This window comes from Camelus ferus, chromosome 19 (genome assembly GCF_009834535.1).
Source record: "Camelus ferus isolate YT-003-E chromosome 19, BCGSAC_Cfer_1.0, whole genome shotgun sequence".
Lineage (NCBI taxonomy): Eukaryota > Metazoa > Chordata > Mammalia > Artiodactyla > Camelidae > Camelus > Camelus ferus.
The window spans coordinates 13,887,886-13,901,192 of record NC_045714.1 but is presented as its reverse complement, the minus strand read 5'-3'; the positions used below and the strand labels follow the sequence as shown (position 1 = coordinate 13,901,192).

At 60.2% G+C, this 13,307-nt stretch overlaps 1 protein-coding gene across 1 annotated transcript in view; it reads left to right on the top strand.

Annotated features, from left to right (window-relative positions):
- Positions 1–1,645, top strand: part of TAF4 (TATA-box binding protein associated factor 4) — a 62,678-nt gene extending 61,033 nt beyond the window's left edge. Inside the window, 1 exon segment of the mRNA XM_032461486.1 lies at positions 160–1,645. Coding sequence (XP_032317377.1) covers positions 160–327 — 168 coding nt within the window. The 3' untranslated portion in view covers positions 328–1,645.
- Positions 1,646–13,307: the final 11,662 nt, after the last annotated feature.

Below are 13,307 nucleotides of genomic sequence, written 5' to 3'. Positions count from 1 at the left end.
GCCTGGCTTCCTCCAGCATCAGGGCTCCTTGGGGCACCTGTAGGGAAACGTGAGCCGCCCCAGGCGCGCGGTCCTGGGGCGGCACCTGGCCCCGCCCCCTCCTTCCGGCGCCCACCCTGCCACCACTAACTCGGCTGTCTTCTCCTTTCTCGTCACCAGGGCTCGGGCCCAGGCTCGGCGGTCCCAGGCAGCTCCGGCATCGGAACCCCCAGACAGTTCACGCGACAGCGGATCACGCGGGTCAACCTCAGGGACCTCATATTTTGTTTAGAAAATGAACGCGAGACAAGCCATTCACTGTTGCTCTACAAAGCATTCCTTAAGTAGCTCGGACACGGCCTCTCAGAGGGAGACGCCTGGGGACTTTTCATTTGTTTGCAGAGACGCCTTTTTGTAACAAGCAAATGGGATATTGTTTAAAAAACAGCCACCTCTTTACAATGGAGCAGTTTTATATTCCTGTTTCTAAGTCAACTCTTCTGTACGGAGGAAGACACGTTTCTGTAACAGAGAACACAGAGGCCCGTGGGTACTCTAAAAGGACAATTAAATCTTAACTCATCTTTGATTGAGTGGCCTTCTTGCCAAACAAGCCATATATAAAAACTGATGGAATCGTTTAGCAAATAATTAGCTGCCCTCTGTCAGCTCATAGCGGTTTCTGCATCGTTTGTGCATTTGGTTTAGTTCAACCCAACTTACTCCGTAGGTGTGTGTCTACAGCCGATGACCTCATTTCACTTATTTTATTTTTGTATTAGTCAGTTGGCAAAGCAAACTGATTTTTTAGACTATTTATCGTCGCCCCTCCCCCGCCCTCCGTTCGGGATTCCCGAGGTGCAGGTGGGCGTTCCTCGGCCGCCCACGCCTCGGGGCCCACCTCCCTCCTGCTTCTCGGGGCCCAGCGCCGCGGCTCCTTCTGAATGTGTGGTCAGCATCTGTACAAATGCATTTTATTTGCTATAGTTTGTAAAGCTGTAAAGTTAAAAGAAATGAAAACCTTTTCAGCATAAATCTATTTTACTTGCACTGTGTTTTTTAGCTAAAAGTGAAAACTTAGATGAAATAAAATCAAAGTTGAGAAGAATCATCAAAAGACTGTTTCTCAGTGTGAATCAAGTGTTGAAAAATGGCTGGTGTATTTTGTCGGTAACTGTACATAGTTTTTGGCACATGACAGAAGACGGCTATGTAACTATAATTATTTTGCTAAGAGACTGTATGCAAGCTGTGGGCCCACTTTACAGACGTCCAGAGCAAAAGCCCCTTCTTTGTACCTATTTTTTTATTACAAATATACTAATTGGTTCTTTATATTTTCAGAGGTTATTGTATTAAATTGTCTATCGATAGGACTTTTATGACTGTAAATGCTCCGGCTTTCTCCGTGTGAATTCCCACGTTAGACTCTCCGCGCGCGTGTGGACTGAGTGCTGATAGTATTTTTTATCGACACCTGGAAACTGTTACACCTTTTATTTTGTCTTTTAGGAAAACCCTGTCTTTCCATTTTTTCATGTAAATTTTGCACAGTTACTTGTTCATATGTAAATATTTTACTTTCAAAATGAAGTTTTTAATCGCTATGGTTTTATATAGGATTGGAAGAGAATTAACCCCTTTATTAAAAACGAATTTATCTGCATTCGTCTTGCCTGTTTTTCCCAGTTTTCAGGTTTAGATCCTGCTGCCAGAGGCTCAGCTCTGGGCTCGCTGAGGTGTGTGTTCACAAGCTCCTTATTAGGGTCGGCGTCTAAAACCCAGCGAACCTGGCAGAAGCAGCCTCACCTGCAAGGGCAGGCCCTGCGCGCTGCGGCGTCTAACCCGGGTGTGGAGTCCCAGGGCCCGGAGGCCGAGCCGCGCCCGGCGAGCTCTCACGGTCTGGGCCGCCCCGCCTCGGACACACAGCGGCTCGTGCTGTGTGGACGCCGGGCTCCGGTCCGTGCAGAGGAGCTGGGGCAGCCCTGGGAGAGGGAAGGTAAGGCCGGGGGGCCCGGGGAGGGGGCGCGCACGGCTTCAGGAACGCCCCGGGAGCCTGCCCCTGGCCCCATGTGGACCCAGCACGACGGGGAAGGACCGGGGCTCCGGAGGTCTCCTGCCCCGTCTCGGTCAGGGGGCGTCGCAGGTTGGCCTCGAGGGACCGTCGCTCCTGGGAGGGCGAGGGGGAGCGCCTGCGTTCCACCAGCACGCTGCCTCCCCCAGTCGTTGGTGTAACTGGAGTTGGCGTCTAGTTTTCATGTTAACTTTGACCGTTTGGAGGGACCTCCGGCCCCACGAGGGTTTACTGACAAGTGACGCCTGGAAGCATGCCCTCCTGCGGCTCCCGGGCCGCGGGAGCAGCGGGTGTTGTCCCCGCAGTCTGGAGGCTGGAGTGGAGACCCAGGCGTGGGCAGGGCTGCTCCCTGTGGGCGCCCCGGGCCCCGGGGTTTGCGGGCGTCTCCGACGTTCCTCGGCCACGGCCGCGTCGCCCTTTCACCCCCATGTGGCGTTTGCTCCGAGTGCGCGCCTGTCTTTGAGCCTGAATCTCCCCTTTCCCTAGGACGCCAGCCGTTTGGATTGCCCACCCGAGTGGCCTCGCTTTAACTTGATGCCCATTGTGAAGACCCCGTCTCCGAGCAAGGTCGCGTCCTGCGGTCCTGGGGCGTTAGGGCTCCGACGTCATCTTTTTAGGGGAGGACGCAGTTTAACCTGGGACACCTGTGTTGGTGGGTGACGCGAGAAACTAAACCCGGGTTTTTAGAGCCTCCTCTGGGATGCAAGGGCACAGCATGCAGTCTTCTCTCCTCCTGCAAATGCCTGAGGCGGCTGGTTGGTTCAGTCACGCGTGCACTTTCTACCACGACTGATGCTTTGTGCTCGCTGAGGTCTTGGCCTGAAGTTAACTCAGGCCCGTCAGTGCAGGACGGAATGCCTGGGGTCCTGCAGGTGGGGCTGACTTGCCCCGGCTTCTGCGTACTCTGCCCGGTCCGGTCAGTGTGCGAGGCCCCGCGGGGTGAGGGGCGGCGTGGGAATGGACGCAGGGGCGGGCGAAGCGGGCAACAGCTCATGGTCTTCCTGCAGTGCCGTCACTGAGACAGACCTTGTGACTGTCCTCGGTCACTAGTTAGCCAGTTAATTGTTAACTAGTTTTCCCTTATCTCAGACTGTGGTCTCCAAATGTGAACTTTATCTTAAGAAAAGGCCCACCTGCCTCCCCGTGCTGCCCTTGGGGCACGGGCTGCCCAGGGCTGTCGGCCTGCGCAGCTCTGGGGGCCCCTTGGAGGCCTCTGTATCCTCAGTCCTGTATACAGCAAGCGCTCAACCGAGCATGCCATCACGGTGGAGGCATGCGCTTAGCCCTGCTCCGTGAGCCTTTCCAGAGCAGCCTCCTCTGGACCGTCCCAGCCTCACTGGGGACGCCTGGCCCAGGAAGGGGCTGCCCAAGGGAACGTATCCTGTTTCTTCAAGAGGCTCACGGGGACAAGTCACACTCCTGCTTAGAGTGGCTCCGGCTGCTCCCTGAGGTGGGCTCACCAGGCTGAGACCCGACTGCCAGCAGTTCTGTAGTTTTGAGGAGAATCGCGGTGCCCAGGTCTATGTTTTTCTGAAACAGATTTGTTCAGCAGGTGCCAGTGAGCACCTCTCCCCGCAGGATGCCTTCCTGGGGCGTGGGGCGTGGGGCGTGGACACAGCTTGCCCCTCCCCAGAGGAGGTCCGACTTGGCCTGGGAGAGAGGCGGCCGGGGGCCGCAGCCTGGGCAGAGGTGGTGGGGGGCTGGGGATGGGTCCTCCTGCCGGTGCAGCTGAGGAGGAAGGCGGGGGCCGGTTCCTGTGCTTGTCTGAAAACTGGAGGAAGGGACTGGCCATGCCGAGTGCCCGGAGGGCGGGGATCCCCGGGCTGTAGGTCACACGGCCCGGAGGGTGGGGACCTCGGGGCTGTAGGTCACACGGCCCTGGGCGGTTTCTTCAGAAGTGGGCTGTGCGTTACCACGTCCGCCCCCGAGCCCCTGGGCACCGGCCCGAGGGACGTGAGGGATCTGACCACGCACAGCCGTGCGCACGGCTGTGCACCGCAGCTTCATTCCAAGTAGCTAAACACTGGGAAAACCCCAGCTGTCCATCTGCAGGTGAGTGGAGGAACTGGTCCTTTCACTCAGTGAAGGACCACATGGTGGTTCTCTGGTGACGAGGACCCCCGTGGGGTTCCCTTTGTGTAGCGCACGGGGAGGTGCCAAGTCATCCGTGATCAAAGGACGCCATCAGTGGGGCCGGGGGTGGGGAGTCGTGCAGAGGGCACCAGGACCCTTTGGGGTGCCGGACGCTCATTACCTTGATTGTGGCAATGGCTTCACAGCTGCCTACAACTGTCAGAACTTCTCAAGGTGCACCTTGGAAATACGTGCAGTTCACCGTACATCAGAAATATCTCAGAACACAAAAATAAGTGAATAAGAATAAAAATAAAGCTGTGTTCCCAGGTGGGGATTGTCTTGGGTGGGATGTGGTCAAGAGGAAGGTGCAGGTTGTGGGGGGAAGTGGGCGTGTTCTGGCGCTGGACGGATGTGGGGCGGGGAGGGTAGGGGACCCCTGTTCAGGCGTTTGGCAGGAGAATGAAGGCTGGTGCTTGGGCCTAGGTGGGGAGCCGGTGGCAGAGGGAAGGCCAGGGCGTCCCCGCCACGCTCCTGCAGTGACGCCCGGGGCAGGGGCGTTTGGCAAAGTCTGCGTGCCTACAAAGTCCCTGGGGCGACACCTGATGGGGTGAGAGCATGGTGAGTCGTCGGGTGGGGAGCGAGGGGCTCCAGAGAGGGGTGAGCCGCCTGCCCAAGGAAGCCAAGGGCGCAGAGGGTGGGCAGTGCTGCCAGGGCCCCTGCAGGTGGGCCGGAATCTGTGCTGAGTGGGCGGGGAGGATGGGGCTTAGGGCCTGGAGATGCTGGCCCTATATGAAGGCTGTCTGGGAAGGGGAGGTGGGGCGGACAGCTGCGAGGGGTGGGAGGTTGGAAGGGGGCTTTTGTGCTGGCAGGTGGGGCATGCTAAGGAAGAGAGCCAGCCAAGGGCAGAGGGAGGGTGCAAGGAGGGGGGGGGACAAGGGGGTGCGGGGAGGGGGGTGGGTGTGTGGGCAGTCCACAGAAAGCCCTACATGTTTGAGTTGGGGAGCGGCTGGTAGGAGGTCAGCTCGTCTGCCGAGGGCCACCTTGGCTGCTGCTTCTCGAAAGCCCGGCTGAAGATGAGGCCAGAGCACCCGCGAGGGGTGACGTGAGGCCAGAGCGCAAGCGAGGAGTGGAGAGTCTTGATGTTATTGGAGCACCTGGGTCTGGCTATGCCTGAAGACCCAGCACGGAGCCTTTTTGGGAGATGTTGGGGCAAGGTGGTGACAAGAACTTCATTGTCCATTCAGCCAGGCCTGTAGATCCAGCCCAGCCCTGAGAACTGGCTTCCAGGAGTCTGGGGAAGGAGTGACGTCCTCCCAGCGTTGTAGACTGCACCCTGAAAAGAACCTGCCCAAGTACTCTGCACCCCACTCTCACGGCCCCTCCCCTCCACCCCCAGGGCAGCGGGCAAGGAGTCAAGGTGTAGCCACCAACCCTGGCTGGGCCAAGGACCCCCACCGGCTGGGGAGGGGAGGGGCCGCCCCCTGGGAGGGGGCCTCTGCCAGCTCCGGGCCAGGGCCTCAGGGATTCTGGAAGAGATGGGGCAGCGTGTAGAAGGAGATGTGCAGGCGGGGAGGTGCTGGGTGGTGCCGACCTCATCAGACTGAGGCCCCCATCTGGGCACCAGCGGCAGGGGTGGGGCCCCCAGACCTTGCCCTACCCCACCCCCATGTGCTGGGTTTCCCTTGAGGGTGGTCCCAGGCCTCTTCTCCCACCGGCAGAGTCAGGGCTCACATCCTCTCCTCTGGGTGCAGACAGCCTTTCCGTCCTCTTGTCTCTGGAGTGGAGACGGCAGTAGCACCCCATCTCCCCAGGCTCCTGGGTGGCTGAGAGGTTGCCCTGGGAGCCCTGACTGCAGCCCGCGGGTGGGGGATGGGACGCTGACTCACTGGAGCGCGCCGCCGGCAGTCAGGTGCGCGGAGGGCGCGGGGCTTCTCCCTCTCGGTCTTCATTTCCACCAAGGTTTGGGAGGCACTTCAGGACCAAGTTGCCTAGGGATGCGCGTTCCCAGGCAGCTGAAGACTGTTGACGGGCCACTCCGTGTGCTGTTACTGGCGAGGCCGTGCTGAGGGGCAGCAGTTGCAGCCCTGGGACCGCCTGTCCCGCAGCCTGCCGCGTGCCTCTCCCTGCTCCTGGACTTGTTGCATCGCTGCTCTCATGGGGCTGTGTGTTTCATCAGTTGTCCCAAGTCATTTAGTTGTCATTATTTGTATTGGAGGCTCGGCCACACATCTGGTAATGCAAGAAACAACGATCGTGTGAGATCGGCAGTGCACAGGTAACATGGCTAGCGGTAGTAACGCGGGCGACAGTGCCGAGTGCGTGAAACGCGGCCCAGCATCTCCCCAGGTCTTCTGGCCTGTCTGCTCTGGCCCAGTGGGTGTCTTCAGGGGAAACGATATGCTGGCCTCGTGCACAAGGTCCGCCAGGGTCTGCACGTGCGTGGCAAGTGGAGGGTCATCGTGAGCCCTCACAGGGCTGGGAAAGGACGGTTGTTGTCTGGCTGGCGCCGGAAGAATGAAAACCAATCTTCATGGTTGAGCAGGTGTTTCTGCCGTGGGGGGTCTGATTAACAGACGCAGATCGCCAGCACGCTGGAGAGGAGGGAGGAGGCCCAAACGGGCAGAGTAGAAAGTTTATGTTTAAATTTTTTTTTGGTTGCCTTAGAAGATGAATTTTAATTTCATCCCCAACACTTCCAGGCAGCGGACTTGAGGGAAAGGCCCTGGAACCCCACGAAGCTCCTTCCTGCGGGCCCCCCAGGTCCCCGTGGGGAGAGCCCGGGACCGGCCCGAGCTGAGCGGGCCGAAAGCAGACACGCCCGGAGACAGGCATCTGGCCAGTCCTCAGGCCCCGAGCTGGCCTGGGCGCTCGTGCACCACGTGCAGGGTCCCCCGTTCTGCTCACGGAGGATCACGTGGGGCAGGAGTCGTCGCCTGGGAGGGCACAGAGAACCGTCACAGTCCCCCACGTGCGGTCACTGGCTCCTCCCAGGTCTCTCCTGCCACCCTCGCTCGGATTCCCTGCACGTCCGTGGCCTTGATCGCTGGCCCAGAGGGAAAGCCTGCGACTTCCCAAGAGAGGCCCTGAACCCAGGTGTTCTTTTTTGGTGGTGGTGGAGAGCCGAGGAGGGAGGTCGGTGGTGGCATTAAAACCTCCTGACTTCTCAGTGCTGACAGTTGTGGTTGGTTGAAAGTGGCCCCCAGAAGATGTCAAGTCCTTGTTCTCAGAGCCTGTGAATGTGGCCTTGTTTTGGAAAAAGGGTCTCAGCAGGTGCAATCAAGTTAAGGCTCTCGAGGTGAGGTCGCCGCTTCCTTGGGCGGCAGCTGGTCCAACGTTTCAGGACGAGCCGGGCAGACCAAACGACATGTGAGGCTGGGCTGGCCCGGTCTCTGGCACTGATGCTCCAGAGGTCGCCACTGTGGGGCCCCCTCCCCGGCCAGTGTTTCCATCACCCGGCTTCATCTCCATCATCTCCCCTCCCTCTCAGTGACCTCGACCACACCGAGTCCTCACGTCCCCAAGGAGCAGGCGGCGTGGACGGCAGAGGGGTGGGTGCCCAGAGGCATCTCCTCCGGCACTGTAACTGTCTCTGCCGGGCCCTCCCAGCAGGCCCCGCTGACCAGTGCCCAGCTGCCTCCTCCTCCTCAGCTGCTCCTGACCTCAGGCCTCTTAGTTTCCATGGCAACCATTCCAGAAAATTTAAAGGGAGGGAAAAGGCCAAGCTGCAAGCGCAGACTCACTCCTGGCTCAGGTGCAGAGAGTTCACCCCCCCCCCCCCGGCCTGGACACACTGGCCAGCATGCTTCTGGAAGTTTCTCTGCTCCCTTCCTGAGTCACCTCTGGCGTCTTTCCTTGGTGTTCGGTGGTGGGCGGAGGTTTCAGCCAGTGGGGCCAGGAGTGACATGCCCACTGGCTACCTGGGTGTGTGGTGGAGGGAGACGGTGCACGCTCTGTGAACACGCACACAGCCCACACCCTGTGCGCAGGCATTGCATGCCTGGTGACCATAGCACGTGCCCCTGGAGGGCTAGCCATGCAGTGTGGGTCCCCTGCGTCCGTTGAAGTGCTCTCGGGCCCTTGGCCTTCGTCTGTCTCAGTTCATCTTCCTAACCACCCGTCGGGCAGGTGGTGTTGGCCCGGAGATCTTCTGGGGACTTGTCCAAGGTCAGGAGCTCCAAGAAGGGCAGAGTTGGACTCAAACCTGGGTCCTGACTCTGGCCAGGCTCTGGCTACACACTTGCTGCTGCCCCGGGGTGTCCAGGGCCTGGTTAGCTTGTCTTTCCATTTGGGAAGTGCCGGACACTGGGAACACAGTGGGGGCAACCAGGGAGGTCACTGTCCTGCCAAGGTGTGGAGGCAGGCTAGAGGAAAAAGTCGAGTTAAAATACATAAACATTAAATAATTAAGTTGTTTTAAGGAATCACACAAAGAGAAGAGGCAGTGAGAGCCACAGGACAGTCCGGGGGAGGGGGGGGAAGCTCTCCCCACAGAGAAGTCTGTGAACATTTCTCCTGGGCCTTGCAAGGGGGCGCTGCGCACGTGGAGCCCCCGGGAGCTGCTGCCCTGGCGTCCTCCCCGCTGCGCGGCCCAGCAGGGAAGGGCCAGGAGAAGCGAGGTCTCTGTGGCTGGAGCTCAGCAGGGCTGACCTCACCTCACCTCACCTCACCCCATCCCCATTCTTGTCTTGGAGATAATTTTCCAAGCAGACGGGCAAAGTCCGCGCGGGCATGTTCTGAAGCCGCACGGGAGCAGGGCTGGGCGGCTGGAAGTCAGCACCGCGGACAGCACCCTTCAGCTAAGTGGGAGTCAGGACAGCCACGCGCTCGCGTGTGCACCTGAGTCTGAGTGTGACTGGGGGGGTGTGGCAGGTGGGGCGGATTGGGGGGCTTGCTGGGCATTTGGGGGTGAGTGAGGGAGCACATGGGTTGGGGGGAGGGCGGAGTGAGTGGTCTGCCAGACTCAGGCCGTGCGTGAGTGACCCCGACACCTGGCCACACGCCAGTGCTTCGGCCCTTCCACGGGTGCCCAGGGCCTCATGCTCCCTCGCTGTCGACCTCGAAGGCCCTTCTTTGGTGAGGCCTGATGCTGTCCAGGTGACTCAGTGCTTATGAGGCCATCAGTCTGCAGTGTCCCCTATGCTGACACAACCCCTAGGGGCCTGAGTCCAGATGTGGTTACTGCCACCCAGGCCTCCAGGAGGCCGCTGGCTGGGGCAGCAAGTGCGGGGTAGCGTGGGGTGGTCTTCAGGCATTCCAGGGCAGGCCCCCTCTGAGGGGCTCTGGGCCTCAGTCCCGCTTACAAAGGGGGCTGACTGGGCCACACACCCTGCCCTCCACCCACGGACCCAGGGACCAGACGAGGCCCCTTCTCTGACAGAGCTGCTTAGAACGGATGTGGTGGGTCAGGAGAGACCCTGGCTTGTGCCCTTGCACTGCCCCCACCCACCCTCGGTCCGAGGTGCTTCAGGGCTGTGCACGAGAAGCCCACCCTGGGCGTCGTCAGGGCAGGTCCAGGTGCGGCACTCCTGCCTTGGGAGGGGTTTGCTAAGGCAGCAGGGGGGCCCTGGACTGTGCAGGTGGACACAGGGCTCAGGGAGCAGTGGGACCCCTCAGCCTGGCGGTGTCAGCACGTTCCTGGCAAATGGTACCGCGATCAAGCTGGCCCCAAAGTCGGCCGCTGCCGGCCTCCGTGGAGTGGGAGTCAGCACGTCCCATGCATCTCGCTGTGAGATGCTCCGTTGAGGGGTCCAGCATGTGGCAGATTGGTGATAACTGAGTCCCACCTCCCATCCCCCCGAATCTCCACTCGGGGATGTTTCCTACACCACGGTCCTGCCTCCTTCACCCCCTGCAGCCGTGGGCTGTCAGGATGGGGCAGCCTCTGGGGGCAGTCGGTGGAGGAACGTATGTTGAGGGGAGAGAAGGAGGGCCGTTCTTGGGGCACCTGGGGCTGGGGTCAGATGGGAGAGGAGCCAAGGACACGCCCGGGAGAGCCGAGGGTGCTCCTGGCTCTCATGAGGCAGTGCCCAGCCTGTGTTTATCAGGTAAAACTAGGTTCAGAGTGGAAGTTTATCTTTTCCAAGTAAAAGTGTTATCGAACTCAGGTCCAGCTGCTGGCTGCTCAGAAATCAGTGGGCGCACAGCAGGTGTTGGTAGAAATGGAAAACGTTGCTTTGAATCAGAAAGCCAGGCCTCTGGGGAGAAGGAGGACTCAGTGCCCCCCCAAGACCAGTGCCCAGGACTCTCCTTGGCCATGAAAGTTTTAAAGGGGAAAGCAGAAGCGATCTCAGTGGCCCCTGGCGCCGGGGGTCAGAGTCGCCGCCTCCCCGACCGGTGCAGGCTTGTCGACTCCTCGTGACGTTCCTGAGGTGCTTGTTTGCTCTCACAGCCTGTTCGTGAGGCGACTGATGGGAAGGGGCCGCGGGAGCGATCTGGCCGTCTGCTGCTTACTCTCCATTGCTGCCTCTTGGATCTGTGGAAGGAACCAGCACTGGGCGACGGAAAGACTTGCACGGTGTGTTTGGGCCAGAGGCGGGTGAGTGTGGGGCGCCTGGTGTAAGGCTGGCGACGGAACAGCTTTGCTGAAGGGCCAAGGCAGAAGGGGCCCCTGCAGAGAGCTCGCCGCTGCCAAAAGCTGCTTACCAGTCCCCGCTGGTCAGAACGTCCTTCCATTTCTACGGGACTAGGGGCAAAGGCCGTCTCCTGTGACCTCTTCCTGCGGCCCCAGGGCGCCGTGTTCTCAGGGAGAGAGACGGCCGCCTGGGCCCGCAGCCTCCCCTTGCTGGCGGTTGAAGTTGTCTGTTTACATATTCGGGCAGAACAAGCCACAGTTACTTTGATGCCCGTGGAGATACAGGTTATCACGAGCAGGAGTGTTAGTCCGTTCTCTTGCGGCCAGTGCTGGCCGAAGCTTCGGTCTTGCTCGAGATGGAGCAGCTGTGTCATGGCTGCAGTCTGGTCGTTGCGCAGGTAGCTTGTCCCTCTGGTGGCAGTTACGGTGTCTGTAAACCGACTCAGGAACGTGCGTCAGATACTGAGTCTGCGACTCTGCTGTCCTCGTCGTCGTCCGCGGCTTGCGCCTGCTCTTCTGTGGCTCAGGGAGGCCTGGAGGCTTCAGCGTCTCTACAGACAAGAGGCCGGGGACGCGGAGGGGCCGTTGTGCTTGGCGGGGGTGGGGCGTGCGGCTCGCAGGGCTCTTGCTGGGTTCCAAAATCAGCTCCAAGGCGTGCCGTTGCTCACTGGTGCATCCATCTGCAGGAGCCACCAGCGTCAGTGTGGGGGTTCTCGCATGGTCCTGAGTCTCTGCATGTCCCTGCCACACCCTCCTGGGGCAGTGCAGCTGCCCCCTCCCACAACGTCCACTCTCCACAGTGGCCTGATCTCGCCAAATCTGTCCCAGCTGACCTCACCCTGAGCTGCAGACCATCCAGCTGCCATCCCACAGGCATCCAACAACATGGCCAGAGCCAAGGGCAGGTCCTCCCCACTCCTGGGACCTCCATGAGCCCTGCGCTCTCCAAGTGCAGCCAGTCCACTGCCTGACCCCCAGGCCACCCCCACCTGCATCCCACGTCTCACATCCCACATCTGGCCGCCCGCCTCCACCCACACAACTGGCTCGCCTTCCCTCTGCCCTGCTCCACTGTCCACTCTCCAAGCCTGGCTCTTTCTAGCCTGATCAGGCTGCTCTCCGGAGTCATGGAGACTTTCTCAGCACTGTGGCCCTCCCCCAGACCCCAGATAAGTCCGGTCCCGGCCTCCTGCCAGAGCGTGGGCATCGGATTTGTGGCCCGGGGCTTGCCCCATGTCTGTGCACATGGAGGGTGGGTTTGTATCACTGCATCTTCAGGGCCTCTCGTGTGCATCCGGACGGTTGCCCACTCCATCGTCACCCCGCTGGCTGGACCAGGCATCCGTGGTGGAGCACCCAGTTCCAGGGGCCTTGCCAGGGCACACCCGTGAACGGACCACTCTGCCCCTCTGGGGCCTGCTGTCTACAAGCAGGGGACGGATGGTGACCTCTCTCTGGTGAAATGACCCAAAAGAAGGCCCATGGTTCTCAGGAAAGGGGCTGCCTGGCTTCCCAGAGGCCCTCGCTGAACTTCATGGTTATTTAGGGCACGCCCCTGCCTGCGGACATCAGCCCTCCTCTGGGGAGCTGGGGCAGTGACCTTAAGCAGACTGATTGTCCCCCTCCAGGGCCTTGCCCCGGGGGTCTGATTACAACGAATGTGTGCCCCCCCACCTGTCCCAGGTCCTCAGCAGTTGCCTAATTGGGAACGTAATTAGCTGCTCACACCCTTAAAATTAGGAAGCGCTAAGTGTGCCTGTGATCGTCAGCTGCGCTGACTGACCGCGTGAGCACTTCTTTGTTACGCAAGTCATGGTGGATGTGAATTTGAGCCCAAGAAAAGGCCAGGGAGGGAGGGGTCAGTGGGAGGGGAAGTCCTGGCTCCGCCTGGGGCTGAGGGCAGGGCTCATGTCTCAGTGGGGTGAGCTGGGCGCTGCTCAGCGCTCTGACCCCAGTAGCCTCAGCAAGTCCCCCAGGTGGGCTCGGGGTGTGGTTTCTGTGCGTCTTGGTGACCGGGATGTTGTGAGCCATCGCTGGGGCTTCTGTCGCTCAGACTCTGACCAGTGGTCAAGGGCAGACTGAGTCACATGGCCAGGCTGGGCACTGCGAGCTTCTGGGGACCAGCAAGCCTGGTGGACTGGACCTACCAGTCTCTGGGTTTTCGGCCGGCGTGGGGATGGGGCTTCAGTTCGGCTGGTGCTGCCTTTTCGCTGGAAAGAAGAGCCACTCTGGGGGGGCGGCGAGACACTGAGAATCAGAGGGGCACCGGCTGTTCATGCGGTTAGGAAGGCGTGTCTGCCAAGGCGGGAGGGGTTACACGGCGTGTGTTAGCTGGGTTTATAACCTCTATGAATTTTGAAATATTTAGACAGATGGCGCGGGGGCCCTTGTTTGCACACTCTCCCTGGGCCTCACAGATGTGAGGGTGGGCCTGGCTCGGGTCCTGACTGTGCTCTCGGGGCCTGAACAGTGCCTGGGGCACAGCAGGTGCCCAAGAAACGTTTGCTGAGCGAACAGATCCCGCTCCTTGCACCAACCCCCGTGTTCACCGTCTACTGCCCCTGCACACGTGGGTGTCCTCGGAAAAACAAGGCAGGTGAGGCCGAC